This window comes from Gracilinanus agilis, chromosome 5, assembly GCF_016433145.1.
Source record: "Gracilinanus agilis isolate LMUSP501 chromosome 5, AgileGrace, whole genome shotgun sequence".
Lineage (NCBI taxonomy): Eukaryota > Metazoa > Chordata > Mammalia > Didelphimorphia > Didelphidae > Gracilinanus > Gracilinanus agilis.
Window position 1 is genome coordinate 119,520,909 of NC_058134.1, and position 19,285 is coordinate 119,540,193.

General features: G+C 40.9%; 1 protein-coding gene across 1 annotated transcript in view; it reads left to right on the plus strand.

Moving 5' to 3' along the window:
* The window catches only part of PLXNA4 (plexin A4), a 588,990-nt gene that overhangs the window by 323,660 nt on the left and 246,045 nt on the right, over positions 1-19,285 (plus strand). The window contains exon 3 of the mRNA XM_044679013.1: positions 12,658-12,789. Coding sequence (XP_044534948.1) covers positions 12,658-12,789 — 132 coding nt within the window. The remainder of the gene's footprint in view (positions 1-12,657; positions 12,790-19,285) is intronic.

The window sequence follows — 19,285 nt, forward strand, 5'->3', positions numbered from 1 at the left end:
CTCTCCCCCTCCTCTCTCTCTCTCTCTCTCTCTCTCTCTCTCTCTCTCTCTCTCTCTCTCTCTCTCTCTCTCTTCTCCCCCCCCCCCCAGCAGAACCAGTTCCACTGAACTAGAGAACAGAACATGTTCTGAGGTAGATTTTAAAACCTCAGAAAAAAAAAAAAAACCTTAACGGGGTATAGAAATGGGATGGGTGACTTTTGAGGAAGTTAAAGATCACACCTGCTATATTATGGAAAGGATCTGTGTATGTGGCCAGAGACTGAACTAGCTCCAGTAGAGTGTAAGTTACCTTGAGGTCAAGAATTGTCTTTTGTCCCTTTTTGTACCTCAGTGCTTAGTATGGTACCTGGCACATAGTAAGCACTTAAAGATTTATTGATTGGTTGATGGCCTCTAGGGCTCTGGTGGTGAACCTTCTAAAAGGTTTGCTATCACTGTTGTAGGGTATTTTCAAATTGATTGAAACTTAAATCTTCTCTCTGGACTAAAAAAAGAAATAAACAGAAAACTGGGAGGCAGCTAGGCAGCACAGTGGATTGAGCGTAAGGCCTGGAGATAGGAGATTCTGAGTTCAAATATGACCTCAAACACTTCCTAACTATATAATCAGGCAAGTCACTTAACCCCAATTGCCTACCTCTTGCTACTTTTCTGCCTTGAAATCAAAACTTAGTATCATTCTAGGACAGATGGTAAGGATTTTTTTTAAAGGGCAAAGGTAACAGTAGCCCTTTGATTTAAAGAGAATGAAGAGGACCCTGAGGAAACCTATCTTCATGGTTCCTGAAATTGAGAATATTCTTTGTGTAGGTAAGATAGTTCATTTTAAGTACCTGAGGAGGAAAAAACTAGACACTATAGCAGCATTCTCAGATACTTTTTAGCTTTAAATCCACAACAATTAGGATCACCTACAAGTTAGACAATGAAGTCTGGACCAGTGTCTACAGTTAAAATGCAAATATTTACCTGAGAGCCCCATTGGTCCTCTTTCATTTGCATCAATTAGCTGGCCAGATTAGGTAGTTGATTATCTTGGGTCCTGAGGGAATGAGATACTCAAGCTCTTTCTGTGGGGAGAGAATCTGATAGTTCCAAACCCTAAGTTGGGTCTGGTGCCTAAGGAAGGCTATAATTACTGAGGACCAAACATATGAGGGATTGGAGGGGAGGAATTTGCCAAAGGGAAATTTTATTTCCTGAAGTTGCTTAGTGTGGTCCTTGCCTGGAACCTGAGAGTTCAAATAAGGAAGAGTTAAAAGGGAGAACAGAACTAAGGCTTCTGCTGCCCACAGAGCAAGTGTTTCAAGCAAACTCAAGCTTCCTTGATCAAACTCCAGAAGGATTCCTGATGGACTTCCAATTGAAGTTTGACCCTAAACCAAAGTCTCTTTTCCTATCTGTTCCTTAATGAAGGAGGAATGATTTCCAGTTTTGACTCTGGTTTTCTCCCTTGGACTTCATTTTTAGCTTGGCTTATCTCTTCTATTAATGACCTTGGAGGACTCTGACTTCATTTCAAGTAGTCTTGATCCGTTGACTTTAGTCCTTCTGTTGTTTTTAGTCATGTCTAATATTTCATGACCCCATATAGGATTGTCTTGGCAAAGATATTAGAGTGGTTTGGCATTTCCTTCTCTAGCTTCTTTGACAGATGAGGAAACTGAGGTAAACAGGCTTAAGTGACTTGCCCAGGGTCACATAGCTAGTAAGTATCAGAAGTCAAAATTGAATTCAGGAAGATGAGTCCTTCTGACTCCAGGTCTGAGACTCTATCCAGTGTACCACCTACTAGCCCCAATGTCAGTTCTTAGGTACCTGCTATTGCTTGCTATTGATTTCAAGATGAGGGATAGGACACCATCTCTGCAAAGATACAGGAAAGGCTCTAGGCAGGAAGCAAGACAGCACTGCACTATATATATATATATATATAGTGAGAGAGAGAGAGAGAGAGAGAGAGAGAGGGGGGGGGGGAGGGGGGAGGGGAGGTTCTCCTCTCTTGGGGTCTTTATTTAGTAGATATGTTCTTTATTAGATTGCAGGCTATAAAATTCATTTCTCTAGCTAGGACTAGTGTCCTGTAGTAGAGGCTAGTGTCAAGGGACTAGGCCTATAGGAATTGTTTCCACTACTCCTTAGAGGGCTGAATCCATAAATCTTCAATTCTGCCTTTTAAATAAAAGGCAGTCAAGGCTTCCTGACCCCCACTCTCATGATGTTGTATGAGTTCATAAGAGTAGAACATAGCATGCCTGGGTAGTGATGCCAACTACCCTATTTCACCAAGTATCAATTAGTCCTGCTTATGACTTGGTGGAAGGCTAGTGGTAGCCAAAGCAAGATCAGCCTGGCAATCAGGGACAGGTTTTTCTTCCCTGAGGGAAGTTAAGGCTCAGAGAGTTGAAGTAACCTACCTAAGATTATATCCTTTTCATGCAATTCTCTGAGGGAATGCTTAAGAGAGAGTCTAGACCTACTCACAAGACCTGGTTTCTATCCTACTTGCTTCTTTCTCATCACAAGCTCAATTTACATGAATGAGTGGACTCTGCTTTTAGAACCTCTGGCACTGAGAGGGGATTTTTTTTCTTTGTCTTTTCCAGAATCAGGTCTCCATGTCACTTTCTGGTCATTTCCCAATCATGCCATTTCATGTCCACCCTCCTCCCCATTTTTAGTTCCTTTTATGGTCTGTGTTCCCCCCAATAGAATGTAAGTGCTCTGAAGGCAGAGGCTCCATTGCTGGTTTGCATTTGTGTCCCCACCCCAACACACTAAGCTCTTCATCAGTGCTTAATCATTCATCATTCATTATCACCCAATTGAGTACTAGTTGCTTTTCAGTAATCTTCTAAGTTACATTTTTGTTTTTGTTCTTGAATCATTTTCAGTTGTGCCCAACTCTTCATGGCCCCATTTGGGGTTTTCTTGGCAAAGATATTGGAGTGGTTGCTGTTAACCTCTAGTTTATTTTACAGATGAGGAAACTAAGGCAATTAGATTAAGTAACTCCTAGTTGCTAAGTCATAACCTTGTTCCAATCAAGGCCATCTAAAAAGACTTCCAAAAGAAGGAGAGGTCTGAAGAGTACACTTCAAAGACTTCTCAATATTTATTCCATGCTGTTCAAGAACCAGCCCATGTAATGCTCTATCTCATCCTCTACCCCACTTCCTACTAGAATTGGTCTCGCTACACTTATCATTTCTAGGCATGAGTATATTGGTAGAAGGTAAGGAATTTTTAAGTTATGTGTAGGAGCAAGGGTAGAGGGAGTGAATGCCTGTACAGTGGTTGGCACCAAGTCATCTGCTTTTGATCTCCCTGCCCTCCACCACTTTCTAGTTCTCAGCTTCACCTTCTCTTCTTTATCACCATTACTACTGGCCTAGTCAATGAACTCATGAGACAGGTCCTTGCTTCTTTTGGTGGGCTGAAGCCAGAAAATCTTGCTGGCTAGACATTGACAAAACTATAGCTGAGGTTGGGAGTAAAAGGAGGGGTTGGAAGTTGAGAAAGAAGAGAAGGGGGGCAGAGAGAAAGAGCCTGCATCTTTAAAGATTAATAGTATTGTTTGCTCATTAAGGAGATCATTCCAAGCCTAACGGTAGCCAGAACGCTTGAGTGCAAGCATCTGTTTGCTACTGGGAGATGATATTTATTGTTCAATACTTCAATGGATGTAAATAAACAGCCCGGCCCAGATAATGTTCAAATAAACAAACAAGCAGCTGCCAGGAGCTCCCTGGATGGCTGACCTTTGTGGGGGCCATCCTGCTGATGTTTTTAATAGCAGGCTGCCTGGCAGCCCAGACACTCACCATGCCAGGGATGGAGATAGGTGGCAGTGCTGTCTGGTGGATGGGCTGGGAGCCAGAAGGCCTCGAGGTAACTGGGGCTCTGCTGTCTAAGGAAATCCCAGGCTGGGAAATGTGTATCCTAAATGGAATGTGGGAGGAGAATGCATATGGGGATGTTGTATGTATGTGTACTCTAGGGGTACATACGAATGCCATCCAGATAAAGGGAATAGAAAAGATGACTTTAGGAACCCTGGCAAGGTGATATGTTGGAGAGAGAAGGAGATCTATGTTAAACACTGGCTGGTTACATGACTGAATAGTGTGTAGTGTGTACCTGTGCCTGTAGGCTTATGTGTGCAGAGTATATGCATGGGATGATTATAGATGTAGTTGTAAAGAAAAGCAAAAGTAAATTCTCACTCTCTCACAGTCCAATTCATTCTAAAATTCTAAACTCTAGCCTATTTCCTTCAACTAGATTTGATAGTCTATGACTTTTGTCTTGCCTCTAGACTTTGATGACTCAAAAAGAAAGTGGTGATTGGCTGAAACTCTGCCTCACTTAAATCCAGTTCACACTCCAGTCAAGCCATCATCCCGTGATGTCATTGGTTCTCTTTGAATAAAAGATGGCCAGCAATCCATAAGGACAGGGGTCTTTGGTAGTGCTATGACAATCCTAGACACACACTAGATGCTTAATAAGTGTTTATTGAATGAATGAATAAATATATGAATAAGTGAATAAATATTCAGTCTTTGAAAAACCACCAAGGGGCAAGTGGTAGAAGGACATGGCTTTCCTTCATTTTCAAAGGTGAGAGACACAAAATCTTGTTTCTCTTAAGCCATCTACAAATCAAGCAACCAATAAGCATTTAGTAAGTGTTTCCAAAGTGAGAGATATTTTATCAGGCACTAGAAGATACAAAGACCACAATGGAACAGTCCATGACCTCAAAGAGCTTACTCTTAGTAACTCGGTTAGGGCTTTGTCACCCACAAGTTAACCTAAACTTTTTGACAATTTATTTATATTTTCAGCTTTGGCCACCTCTTTGTACTATACAGAAAAGGACTGGAGCTGTTATTTTAGCAAAATCCCTCTCCCAATTTAGTGGGCCCCTTCTCTCTGGTTTGGGGGCCAGTCCTCTATCCTCTCTATTTCAGTTGACTCTCTTAGCAATGTGAATTCCATTGATACTTGTCAGCCATGAAAGTTTGCGCTGATATGCCAACAATGAATGAAGATGAGCTAATTCCATTTACACGTACTCTCTTACAAAGTTCAAAGAATTCAGGGGCAGCCAGGTGGCTCAGTGAATTGAGAGCCAGGCTTAGCAATGGGAGGTCCTGGTGTCTAAGGCTAGATTTGAAACCAGGGCAAGCTTCCTAACCCCTGTTGCATAGCCCTTACTACTCTTCTGCCTTGGAATCAATACATGGTATTGATTCTAAGGTGAAAGCTGAGTTTAAAAAGTTTAAGGAATTCTCCCTCATGCTAGAGTTAGTTTAATTAAACATTTACTAAATAGCTACTGTACACTCTCCATCTGACTAGACTTATTGAGCACTTTGTTAGCAAGGAGACTCCAAGGTTCAGAGACAAGGCTCCCTGCCCTCGTGGTGACTCCATGACAGCGTCTGTGCCCTTCTATCCATGCTTTTGTAGATATCCATCTTATCCTTTCCTTGCCTCCATCCTTTCAAGTTGAAGGATCATGCCTATGACCAACTGCATTACCCTTCCTTCATCTTTATTATTGGGGGGGTGGCAACCAGAGCCTTTCAGAGTATTTCAATTCAACAATATTAAGCTTCTCTTATGTTCCAGACACTGTGCTAGGCACTGGATATACCTAGTCTGAGAGCAAAATTGTTAGTCTCTGTCTTCAAAGGAGTCCATATTTTATTGGGGTGATCAACATATAGAGGGAAACAGCATAGTGTTAGGAGTTAGAAGACTTCAATTCAAATCCTTCCTCTGTCATTCATTTTCCTCATCTATAAAATGAGAGCATTAAACTAAATCATTTCTAATCCATCAAACAATATTGTGTATTTGGTTCCAGGGCCGAAGAGCAGTAAGGGCTAAGCAGTGAAGATTAAGTGACTTGCCCAGGGTTACATAGCTAGGAAGTGTCTGAGGTCAAACTTGAACCCATGACCTCCCATTTCCAGTCCTGGCTCTCTATCTAATGAGCCACTTAAATGTCCTTCCCCTCCAGCTCTTAATCTTATAATATTGTTCCCATAAGAAAATTGATTAGACCATAAACAAAGAAATATAAATTGATTTAAAGAAGAAAAGAGTACTGTTAATAGCTAAAGTGGCAGACCAGTTGTGGGGTAAAGGGAGTCCTAAAAGCCATTGTATAAAAGATGGAACCTGAGCTATGAATGAATAGAAATTAGGACCCTTTCTAGCTTTGGATCAATGAACTATGAATCTCTAATGAATCTTTTATGAGGCTGAGGTGATGGAGACGTGCACTCTAGGCATGGGGGACCATTTCCTTCTGAAGACTGTCCCCTGTTTCATGGGCCTAGTCCTTTGAGGGATGACTGTCTTCAGGGAACAGTCAGTACTTCTTCTTTCCACAGTCATAACTCAAGAGCTCAGAGCCTGGTGTATCTCCAGGTAATAAAATAAAGAGGGAAAGACCCATTTATACAAAGATATGTATAGTTCTTTTTGCTGTGGCAAAGAATTATATATTGTGGGGATTTCCATCTATTGGGAAATAGCTGAACAAATGGTGGCATATGATAATGTTGGAATAATATTGTGTTGTTTTCAGGATGATTTCAGAAAAAGTTGGAAAGACCTTCATGGACTGATGCAGAGTAAAATAAGCAGAACCAGGAGAACCTTGTACACAATAACAGCAATATTGTAAAATGATCAACTGTGAAAAACTTAGTACTCTCAGCCATACAGTTATACAGGACAATTTTGAAGGACTTATGACAAAAAATACTATCTCCAAAGAAAGAAATACTGGAGTCAGAATGCAGATTAAAGCAAACTCTTTTTTACTCTAGTTTATTGGTAGTTTGTTTTGGGCATTTGGTTTTATATGAATATTCTCTTATAACAATATGGAAATAAGTTTGGCTTAGTAATACATGCACAAATTGCTTACCATCTCCAGGACAGGGCAGGGAAGGAAGGGAGACAATTTGGATCTTATAATTTCAGAAAACATACATTGTTGGTTTTTTTTTTTTGTTTTTTTTTTCCTCTATGACTTTGAATTTTTATTTTTTAGAAAAATTTTCCATGGTTCCATGATTCATGTTCTTACTCTCCCCTCCACCTCCACCCTCCCACCCCCACAGCTGAGGTGCATTTCCACTGGAAAAAACACACATTGAAAATTGTTATTAAATGTAATTGGGAAAATAAAATATAAAAAAATTAAAATTAATATTTGATACTAAAAAATAAAAAATAAGTAGACTCTTGGCTACCATTAAAAAAACAAACAAACAAAAATAGCACCTACCTCTCAGGATTATTGTAAGGAGTAAATAAAAATAATATTTGTAAAGTGCCCAACACAGGACCTGGAATATAATAAGTACTTAATAAATATTTGTTACCTTCTTCCCTCCCTTCATTCCTTCTTTCCTTTCTGCTTTCTTTCTTTCCTCCCCTTCTCTTCCTTTCTCCCTTCCTCTCCTTATCTCATTCCTTCTCTCCCTCCCCTCCCTTTCTTTCCTTTCTTCCTTCTTCCTCCCTTCCTCCTTCTTTTCCTCATTCTCTCATTTCCTCTTTCTTCTCCTCATTCCCTCCCTCCCTCCCTCCGTCCTTCCTTCCTTTTTCCTTCCTTCCTTCTTTCCTTCCCTCCTTCTTATAGTACAGTAGTTAGAGTGCTAGACTATGAGTCTGGAGAGAATGGTTCTAATCATCATTCTGCTTTTGACTTACTTAGTATCCTTAGACCAGGGGTCAGCAGCGTATGGCTCTTGAGCCATATCTGGCTCTTTTGAGGGCCAGATATGGCTCTTTCTGCAGGAGCCATAAAGTCAATTTTTTTTTCAGGCGCTGTTACAGGAGTGCACACTGTGAGCACTGCACAGCTCTCACGAAATTACATTTTAAAAAATGTGGCATTTATGACTCTCATGGCCAAAAAGGTTGCTGACCCCTGGTTTAGACAATGACTTAATTGTTCTGAGGCTATTCCTCTCTTTTAAGCTGTAATAACAGAACTCTCCTACCAAAGTCGTAGAGCGGTGATAAAAAACAAATGAGATCATCCAGGTGAGAGTCCTTTGAAAGGTACAAAGTATGGTGTAAGCATAAGGAGTTCTCATGTTTAGTTTAGGCCAGCCAGTAGGTTGATTGCCTTTTATTCACATAGATATTATGACATTAAAGGCATGATCCCTTCCCTGGGCCATGTTGTTCGTCGCTCCCCCCTACCTAAAAGTCTATGTTTGCCTGATATCGGTCATGCTGATCTCTTGGGAATGATAGGGCAATATATGCCCAGGAATCCCCTACCCTGAGGATACAATCTCAAGTGCTCCTTTAGCTCCCAGGGAGATGTTATAGCTCCATCTTCTCATGGCTACATCATCACTCGGCTGTCAGAGATGCTTTGTGTGAGCTTCCAGCTCCCATTTACAGTATCTTCTACTTTGAGAAAGTAGAAATTCTTCAAAGCTAAAGGATTACTCTGTAACGTCTCAGGTTGTCTGAGACATTCCCCTGGACAAATAGGAGGAGTTTCACTTCACTTACTCAGATATCCAGCCTAGGCCTGAACTGCTCTATCATCATAAAAGCACTTTTTCAAGGAGCTGAGCACAGCATCCCTCCTCCCCTGGCAACAATTTCAGACTCTCAAGTGGATGCAAAACCCACACAGACACAGATGCATCAAGGTTGCCAACTCACCTATCCCACTCCCCTGCTATTGTCTCAGTGAAGGAAAAGCACACTACACCTTCCATTGCTTCAGTCTTTCTCTTTCCCAGATGCTAGGGTCAGCAATAGCTCTTCCGCTACTAAAACAGTATTGCCCAAAGGCAACAGGCTTTTCAATAGTCCATGTACACTGACATTCTCCCTGAATGCTTTCTTTTGTTGGAAACTGTGGCACAATTCCTAAAGAGCAGTAGCATCTGTTCCCTTCCCTTTCTTTGGCTCTGTAGGGTTCTCCTAGTGGCCATGCTCATGGAAAATGGGTTCTTCTCCAGTTCTGGAATCATATATTTAGGAAAAAGCTAAATGTTTTCCCCTATGTACCCAAGTAGAGACTTGTCCAAGCCATGGTCTTTTCTGTGAAAATTTGGTCTATGAATGTCCATGTTTTTAAGGTGTCTATTCATTTCAAGTGGATTGACCTCACCCCTAAGGAGGAGGGGAGCTGGGACCAAAAGCTAAATAGCAATGTTTGGGCATGAAATCCAATTTACCTTAGGGATCAGAGCAAGGGACATCTGATGGGACTTAGTTCCAGAAGAGTTCCCAGGAGAAGGAAGCTTTTGCCTTGAAGGCCTGGGGCTGGCTGGGGGTAGGCCAGAACTCTCAATATCATTGTGATGTTGTGGCTCCAAGCCTCAAATCTGGGGATGCAGCCTGGCTGGGCCAGAGGCCAAGGCCATCAGTGCACGGTCAGACTTGGGTGGTAATCCCAATTGGTTTTGCACAAGCTCTCATTTTCATTCAGATTAAGAAAGGCCCTGGCCAGAATGGGTTCCTTGTGGAACAAGGAAGTGTGTTAAGGAAGGAGGTCATTCAGGAACTCTGATGACAGGAGGGAGATTTGATCAAAGCTCAACATGCTTCTCTTCCTTTTATTCTTGGTTTATTTTTATGAAAACTGAGAAAAGCCAAGAAGAGGATTGTTCATGCGTAACTTCCCCACTGATGCTCATGAGCACTAGTCAGGCAAGATAAAAGTGAGTCCCTGGAATTTTATATATAATATATATATATGTTCATATATATTCAAAAGAGAGAGAGAGAGAGAGAGAGAGAGAGAGAGAGAGAGAGAGAGAGAGAGAGCATACTCCCATCTACCATACTAATTGGTTCTGAGGAAACAACATTAAAAGAAACATTACAGGGCTAGTTAAATCCATTTATGAAACGCAAGAATGTGATATGTAACAATGACCTAAGGTTCAGAATCCAGTATGGGACAATCTTTTTTCCTTCCTGCCTATCCATGGGTAGAATGCCTTAGATCTTTGCAAGGATATAGACTTAAATCCCAAGTTCCTTTGTGATCTTGGAAATGTTATTTAACCTTTAGGGTCCTCAATTTCCTCAACACAAAAATGAAAGGGTTGGACTAGATAACCTCCAGGACTCTTTATATCTTTAAATTAATGAGCCTGTGACCCTTTAAATGTCATAATTTCTAGTCAATTACTTTTAGGGCACTTGATGATAAATATCCAAGTCAAGAGTTCTTTTTGGGAAAGGTTAAGTTTCATGTGGATAGAGGATAAGCCCGGGAAGTCCATAGTTTACTTGGAATGATTCCCAATCCAGAGAATTGCCAGCTAAGCTGGTCATTTCTAAGTCTTCTCAAAGGTCTTCTACTTCTTCTAAACAGGGCTCCCCTTGGGGATATATCTTGGAACTAATTCACTTTTCTTCTTGTACTCTGAACTTTGAAGACTGGGTCAAACCTGAAGTTGATTTTTTCTTCTCCTTTGTTCCTGGGCTCTGAATAGAGTCCCCCAGGATCCATATTTTCCTCATCTGATCCTGGGACATCTGAACCCATGCTAAGATCTGTGTCATGTGGCACTGAGATGCCAAAGAGTGACTGGTCTATGCTGAATCATTTCAGTGACAGGATCTATGGTGGTGCGTGGTTTCCAACTATGCAATTGCAATTGTTCTGGTAACAAAGCCCGTGGATAGGACTGACTCTAAATTTATGGATATCACTTTGAATTTGGGATATTCTTCAGTTATCTGAATTTTTTATCCAAGAAACACAGAACTGATTGAGGGAGGGGTGACATGGTTAAAACTACATACAAGGAAAATCACAGTGATGATTGGAGGATGTTTTGGAGTGAGGAGAGGCTTAAGATAGGGAGGATATTATCACATTAGTCCAGGAGAGAGGTGATGAGGGCCTGAACTAGGATAGTGGCTTTTTGAATGGGGGAAAGGGTCCTCAGTGTGTGATACTAAGAAGATAGAAATGACAACATTTGAGGACTGATTGGATTAGTAGGGTGATTGAGGAGGAGTCATTAATGACAATGAAGTTTCAAACCAGGGTGATGAGAAGGGTAATGACACACTAAATCCCAACAGAGATGATTAAAAGAAGAGTAGGTTTGGAAGTAAGAGATTAAATTTCATTCTGAACCTATTGGGTTTAAGATGCCTGCTGAATTATCCAAGTAGCAGTTGGCCATGTGCACTACAACTGAGGGGAGCTGACCAATTGACCAGATGTAGTTCTGGGAATCATCTGCTTGGAGATAGTCATTGAACCCCCATGGGAGCTGGTGAGGTCATCCATCATATGAGAGTGAGAAAAAAGAGAGACCGAATCTCCTGGCAGAGTCTTGGAGTATATAATACATCAGCAAAGGATAATGAAGAGTGATCCAACAAAGTAAGCCAAAAACTAAGAGAGAGTAGTGTCTGAAAGACCTAGAGAGAAGAAAGTAGCCAGAGAAAAGCATACAGGAAGACAATATCCTTGAAAGTGTCCAATATTGTAAGGAGGTCAAGAAGGATGTGACTAAGAAGTCACAATTAAATTTGGCAGCTTGGGAGAGAACAGGTTGAGTTGAGTGTTGAAGGCAGAAGACAAGCTAGGAAAAGAATGATTTGTAGTGGCACTGAGAGTAGACAGCTTTTTCAAGGGGTTTGGCTGTAAAAGAGGGGAGAGATAGTTAACAGAGACACTTACCTGTAATATTGCACTCTGGACATGGTGAGATCTTTTAAGGCTGGGGAGACAAGTATTTTTGTAGACAAAAAAAGAAGCCAGCAGACAGGGAGAAACTGCCAATTAGATAGTCTTCTGCGGCAGGGGGGGGGGGGGGGGGGAGGGGAAGGGAAGAGAATACCTATAGCACCTGGAGAAAATCCAGATTGGTCAATTCTCTTCCTATTTTTTGATCTTTTCCAACAGAAGGTCTTGATGACAAAAAGGGAATTATTTGTTTCGGTTCTGTTCCTTCACGTACAATTCACTTTGAGAGTCAGTTGCGATATAGGGACAGAAGTATTGTGCTTATAGTCAAAAGACCTGAACTTGATTTACTGTTTTGCTACTCACTAGGAACTGGGTAACCTGGAGCAAGTCATTTAATTTCTATTTATTTCTTTATTTTAAATTAGGCATGACAATAATGGTACTGCCTACCTCATGGGATCAGAAGGATGCAATGTGGTCACAGAAGTCATGAAAACCAATATTTACATAGCATTTTAGTCTTACAAAGCACTTTCTGGATATTATCTCATATATACTTCATATCCACCCTTTGAGTAAATGGTCAATCTTTTTACCCTCATTTTAGAGATGAGAAAAATGAGGTTAGGAGAGATTGCCCAGACTCATATAGCTAGTAAGCCTCTGAATTAAGCTTAAAACCCAGGACTTCCTCCCTCCAAGTCCAATGGTCTAATCATTTTGCCATACAAAGCACTATACAAATGACAGATCTTATTGCTATCGTTATTTATTATTACTGCTAATCAAATCTGCTCACTTCCTCTGACCCTGCTATTTTGGGTTAAGCTGCCCTTCCAGGTGGATTTACAAACCAAACCCTTCATTGTTACAAGCTCTCTCTCTTATTGGCTAAGCTGAGACATTATTGACATATCTCGTTCTTTTCTCTTCAGATCCGTGTGGATGGACCCCGGGGGAATGCCCAGCAATATGAAACAGTACAGGTGGTGGATCCTGGCCCAGTTCTCAGGGACATGGCCTTCTCCATGGACCATGAGCATCTCTACATCATGTCAGAAAGACAGGTAAGAAAACCAAAAGCCACTACTGATTGCACTTATTCTTCACGAGAGATTTGGCTCTTCTGAGGTTCACTTGGAGCTACTCTTGCTTTTGAGTGGAGGTGGGGAAGGATAAGATGTCAGCTTGTCTTCTGGTCAATGACAGTTCATGAAGGCCTGGTTGAAAACAAAGCTTATTTAATATTTGCCTCTTTTCCCTATGGTTCAAATTCTGTAGCTTAGGGACAAGTGAGGTAGGAGGGAGAGGAAGAACTCAGTGCTGGATAATAGTTATAAGTCTAGAAATTACCCTTTAATTAAAAATGAAGGTGAAGTCACTTTCTTTATTACAGAAATGAAGGACTCTAGGTGTAGAATACTGCATAGAATACCAAATGTCAGTGTTGCTAGTTTTGTGAATTCCTTTTTTCATTTATTTTTAAACACTTTGTTACAAGGGATTAACTTCACTAAGCTATAAAGGAAGGTTTCCTGGATGAGGGGATAGGTAGACAAGGGAGGTAAAAAACAAAAGGAATCAAAAAGAATAATGATATAAATCTGGGTCTTAGAAATCAGCTGAAAATAAAAACTGAGGGACTCTGGTTGTGGAATGTTGCGCATTTGATTTCTGTTGATTTTGCTTAAGACTTTTTCTTGGTTACAAGTGAGGCTTCTATGGGAGCAAGGGTCATAAGGAAATGGAAACATGTGGTATCAATAAAAAGAATTAATCAATAAGGCAAATCAATAAAAATAAAATTGATAAAATGTGGTATGCCAATAAAAGATATCAATAAAAGAGCAAATAAAATAATAACATTGAGGGTTCAGAGTCAGCTCCTCTTCTCCCCTAAATCTACATTTCAAGGAAAGTAAAGACCTGGCTCAGAAGTATGCTGATAAATGTTTAACAACCAGCTCTCCAAAAAAATACACATATAGTCGACACACTTTTAAGTTTAATGATTGACATTTCCTTGATCACTTTCTTAAGTCTAGATAACCACCACCAACCAAAAAAATCAAACCTTGATGTGTAATGTTTGCTGATTTCTGAGGCATAAATGCTTTCACTGAAAATTAGTGTTAAGAGCTGACTCTGACATACCCCTGCCTGTAATATTATACCCTAATCCTTTGGCTCCCAGTATTGATTCTCTAGTCTTCTATAAGCTCCTCTATTACCACCAAGATAATTTCCTATAACACAGGATGACCTGGGGTGGTCAGATAGTAAACAACGAGGAACCCATTGAAGAGAGTATCTAGAAGACTGGATCAGTTCACATGACACCATGTAGGCAGGTCTCCTGTGGCTTTTTTAATTGGTCAGCTGCTCTAGGAGAGAGCTTTTTTGCTCCCCACCAAGAAAGGACCATGATGCTAAACTTAGAGCAACTGTGGCCAGGTACTGTGAAGTCACCAGAAAGGAATGTTTGGCAGGCTCTGTGTCTCCAAGTTGTACCAGCACCTAGAAGTCAACTGAATTCTAGAGTAAATTTTATGAGTAGCCCTGAGTTGAGGCTTATTCAAAAAATATAATTTGGCCTCAGAAAAGAGAAAAAAACCTGTTTGTCCAAGCATTGATGTACCTGAGTGATAGAATGGGAAAAGGACAGCTATTGCAAGACAGAACAAAATGTAGATTGTACATTTAGAGATGGAAGGAGCCTTGGAGGCCATCAAGTAAACCCCTTTATCTTACAAGTGAGGAAACTGAGGCAAAGAGGGAATAATGAGTTCCTCATGGTTATACAGCTAAAAAGTGAACTAGGGCTCAATGTACCACACCATTGTCTTCTCCTCTATGAAATGTTCACTTCTCTTGGTTTAGGTGACCTCCAAGGTTCTTTCTAGCTCTAGGCTGTAGGATTCTGTTAACATGGTGGTGTAGAAAGAACTCTGGTTTGACTTGAGCTCTTTTTCTGTCTTCTCTAATACCTAGCTATGTGACCTTGGGCAAAGGTGGGTCTCTTCTCTAGACCTCAGCTCCTTCATCTGTGAAATGAGTGGGTTGGACAGGATGATCTCCAAGGTCCGTTTTCAGACCTGTGATTGAGTTCAAAGCCATGTGTCTTCTCAGAGCACTGTCTCTCCAGTCCATGAATATTTATACATAGACACCAGAGAGTGTCTGTGGCAGCAACAGCAGAAGCAAGGGGGCAACTCCTCCCCTCTCATTCATCTTCATTAGGGAGGCTGAGAGCCTGAACTCCCTGACAGAGTCCGAATTGTTCCAGCCTGGTTGCCCCTCTCCACAGTGGGGGAGATGAATACCACATTATGCCACCCACAAGGCTTGTGCATTATGCCTGGGAAGTTGATGCTAGCCCCACCCTCCCGGGAATCTCAGATGACATCTTCGGTTGGTGTGGGGCTCCCCAGACCCACAGCTTCAAGTCACACTGGGACCCATTGTGGACACCCAGCTGAGGTCCTTGTGCCTTGGATGTGACCTGAAGCCCGGGTCTAGAGGGTAGATTTCTGCTGTGGGAACCAGGGGCTCCTGAGATATAGTCTTCAGCCTGGCATATGTCCTTGAGCAACAGTTTCCTGCCTCCTAGCTGGGTGAGATACTGTCTGTCCTCTGCCCACCTCTGAAAAATATGTATGCAGTAGATGAGAGCAGATCTCTTTTAGATTATGAATTCACTCAAGAAGAATACAGATGACTGATGACTTCAGGTTCCTTTGAGGTTTGCCTCGTGGGCCAATCTGAACCAGGGATTGGGATTTTTTAAGGGGCCCTTTAGGATGGCAGCTGCTGATCTTTCTGAAGACCTGATATCATTTTCTCACGAGAGGCTAAGCAGTCTCAGCACGGTCCACTCTTCTTTTCAAGGTCAATTACAATTGTCAGTGTGAGCATGCTCCCTCTACAGGGAGTCCACTCTGATATTTCCATCATGACTTTGTCCATATCTCTTTTGGCACCTCGTTCCCCCCCGCCCCCAACCCAGCTGGACCACTAATGGAAACTAGAGGGTAGGCAGGGCATCTGGAGCTCAAGATCTGGTCCAGTCAAGATACCTTCAAGAAGAATAGGATTTGGGAAACATAACTAAGAAGAAGGAAGGAGAGCAAAGCATTGGAGTCTCACTGATGTCAACATTCCAGAGACACACCAAGAGACGCAGATCAAGAATGCCATCAAATTTAGTAGGCTAGGCTCAAGGAACCATGTGTTCTACGATGAAATCAGAATCAAGGCTATAGAGCAGGAACAATGTATTAAGAAAATCATTCCACGAAAGACTGTAATACCTTTCTTTGTGAATCCTGGCCCAATGGGCCTCAGATGGTATTGACCATAACTGCCTCTTCCTTCCTGTAGTAACTTTAGTTCATTAAAAGATCAAGGACTAACTAAAATAGAACTTGGTGTTCACTGAAATAACTGAGATGAAGTGAAGTTGACCGTGGGAACAGGGCAAGAAGGAATTTTTGTCTCAGTTGTAATGCAAAGGATATGGATAAGACCTAAAGGAGAAGTGTCTAATTGTGAGTTTTCTTTAGATAGCAGAATGGGAGGCAGAGAATGTTGGATTATTCAGTATCTTTTTCTGAGATAATATGAATGACAATAGCTCATAACTAAAGAGCATTTTAAAGTTTACAGAGTGTTTTCTAGGGAAAAAATGCCCTATGAGATCAGGACAGTTCATAGCATTGTGTTCACAAGACTTAATAATTTCTATTTTTACAGAGAAAGAAACTGCAGCCAACATAGGTGAAGCAGATTGCCCTTGGTAACCCATATCTCCTACTCTTTGATGATTTAGGTATAGTTATTGAAGACAAGATGATGAACAAAGAATCTTTCAGTCCTGAAAGTAAAACAATATAGGAGCAAGCCAAAGAGAAGGGGAAAACCAATAAAATCAGAGGAGAACTCTGCTTTTTTTTTCCCAAGTGGAAAGAGGGATTATTTGAAACTCAGTTAAGGAAGGATCTAGTAGAGACAGCTAGGTGCCCTACTAGACAGAACTCAGAATTTGGGGTCTGGAAGGCAAGAGTTCAAATCCTGTTTAGAAACTTACTAGCTGTGAAACCCTGGGCAAATCATATAATATCTTTCAGCCTCAGTTTACTCTCTCTAAGGCACCTTCCTCCTCTAAATCTATGATCCCAGAAGGTCGTAGCCACATATATGCACACACGCACATACCTATCCCTCCCATAGACACTACCATTCCTTAGACCTCTCACCCTTTCAATTCTCCTCCTGACCTTCACCATCCAATGACTTGGCCTCCAGGTAAAAGCTTGGATCCTCTAGATGGATTTTTGGCTGCTGGTACCCAAGGAGTTAAATTGAGATAGCAGGCCTCTACACTGTGCTGAGATAGAGATTATTTTGGGAGAATCAGCAACTCAGCAAACTATGGTTTGTTGCCTCTGGTCCCAGGAAACTTTCCTCCTGACTGGCTGACTAGCCTAGGAAGGTCAGGGCTGCCGGTTCCCTTCATCCCCTCTCTAACAAACTGGAGATAGATTCTCCTGATTATGTCTGACCTTTGCTGAAAGCCACTGTGCTGCCCGACCAGTTATTGCTCTCTGTAAGTCACAGATCTATTGAGAAGACCTTGGCCAATAGGTGAAATGTTTTAGACTTCATCTTATGCTCTAGGCCAATAGAATATGGGCTCAGAAGGCCTTCCATAATGGGGCGCAGCAAAGGTCTCCTACAATTATTTCCTTTTCATTTGATCAGTGTTTCTTGGCAACTCAGACTCCCAAGTTCTAAAAGTGGGAAGATGCCAACTCTCTGATGATAGGACTTGTGGATTGGGGTAGGATCATGATGGTAGGGAACAAGGAGAAAGAATGACATTGCCAAAATGAGTCAGGAATCCACGTGTGCCCCATGCATACTTGGAAAGAAGCATCTCCCTGTGAGGATACTACTGTGCTTCAGGCAGCTGGCATGACTTTTTGTCAACCTGCTTTTGGTTCAATTTCATAAGCATTGATTAAGCACCTCTTGCATGCAGGACACTACCAAGTAGAGGAGGTCCAAAGAAAAGGAAAAATAGTCCTGGCTTCAAGGCATTTATTTTCAGTACCCCTCAATGATAGAACTGTAGATCAAGAGGGGAAAGGGACCTCTGGAAATAACAATAACTAGTATATTGAGAGTGCTGAAGTTTTTGAATATTTTCCTAATCCTATTTCTCTGGTCAAAAATCATTAGTGATACCTCTATTGCCTATAAGGTAATAGTGATAATGATGATAACATTAATGATAATTGTGATAAGAGCTGACATTTATATAGCTCCCACTACATGCAAGGCATTGTGCTAAGCATTTTACAAATAATATTTCACTTGGTTCTCCTAAAGTTCTTGGAGGTATACATTATTATTACTGACCCTAGTTTACAGATGAGGAACCTGACATAGATAGTTAAATGACATGCTAAGAGTCTCACAATTGGTAAGTGTCTGATGTAGGTTTCATATTCAGTTCTAACTTGTTCATACTCAGGTAGGTGGTCAACTTCAGAGCTAAGACTTGAATACAGGTCCTCTGATTCCAAAATTGTTGCTTTTTTAAAGTTTTAGCACATTGCTTCCAGTTTGTTAATCACAAAAATAATAAAATAAACACTTTAAGATTTGGAAAGCACTTTCACATGCTATTCTGTTTTATCCTCCCAACAACCCGGATAGGTAGCTGGTATTATTGTCTCCATTTTATAAGTGAGGAAACTGAGGCAAGACAGATTAAGTGACTTGCCCAGGGTCATTCAAATGTATGGGGCTGAATTTGAACTCACCAGACAAGATCCTACTATGCACTATGTCAAAGGACAAGGACAAAACAATTCCATCCTTCAAGGAACTTCAATGGGCAAAGTAGTCCTGGTAAATGTTCAATACCTAGCTTTCAAAAAAGAAATCTACAGTCTACACTGACACACTTTTAAGTTTAATTGACATTATTCATATTTTTCCACTTAATTCCAGAAAATCAACAAAATAATAAATCAAATCCTGATTTATAGCTTTTACCTATTTCTGAGATGTAAATGGGCACGTTAGAAACTTAGCAATCAATTCCAGCCAGTTAGAGTTGGCTCTGGCATACCATGGGGGAAAACAAGTTGGATACATATAAGAAGATGTAAAATAGATCTGAGGTAAAGTACATACAAGGCAAATTTGGAAGTGGAGGGCCATTATTGGTTGCAGAGATTAGCAAAGACTTCATGTAGAAGGTGAAACTTGAATTAAGCATTCATTGAAAGGAGGTAGGCAGTCTAACAACCACACGAAGAAGTAAATTCAAGATAATTTGAGTAGGGAAGAAGCATTTACAATTTGGGCAGGAGTTCTTATCCTGCGGTCCCCAGAGTCCCAAGGTATCTATAGATAATATATAACTAATATAATATGAAATTATATATATATATATATATATACACACACACATGTGTATATATATAAATAAATAATAAGGGGATTGTTGTGCTTAGACTGGGGGTTGGAGAAGATTACACTTTTTGTACAAAT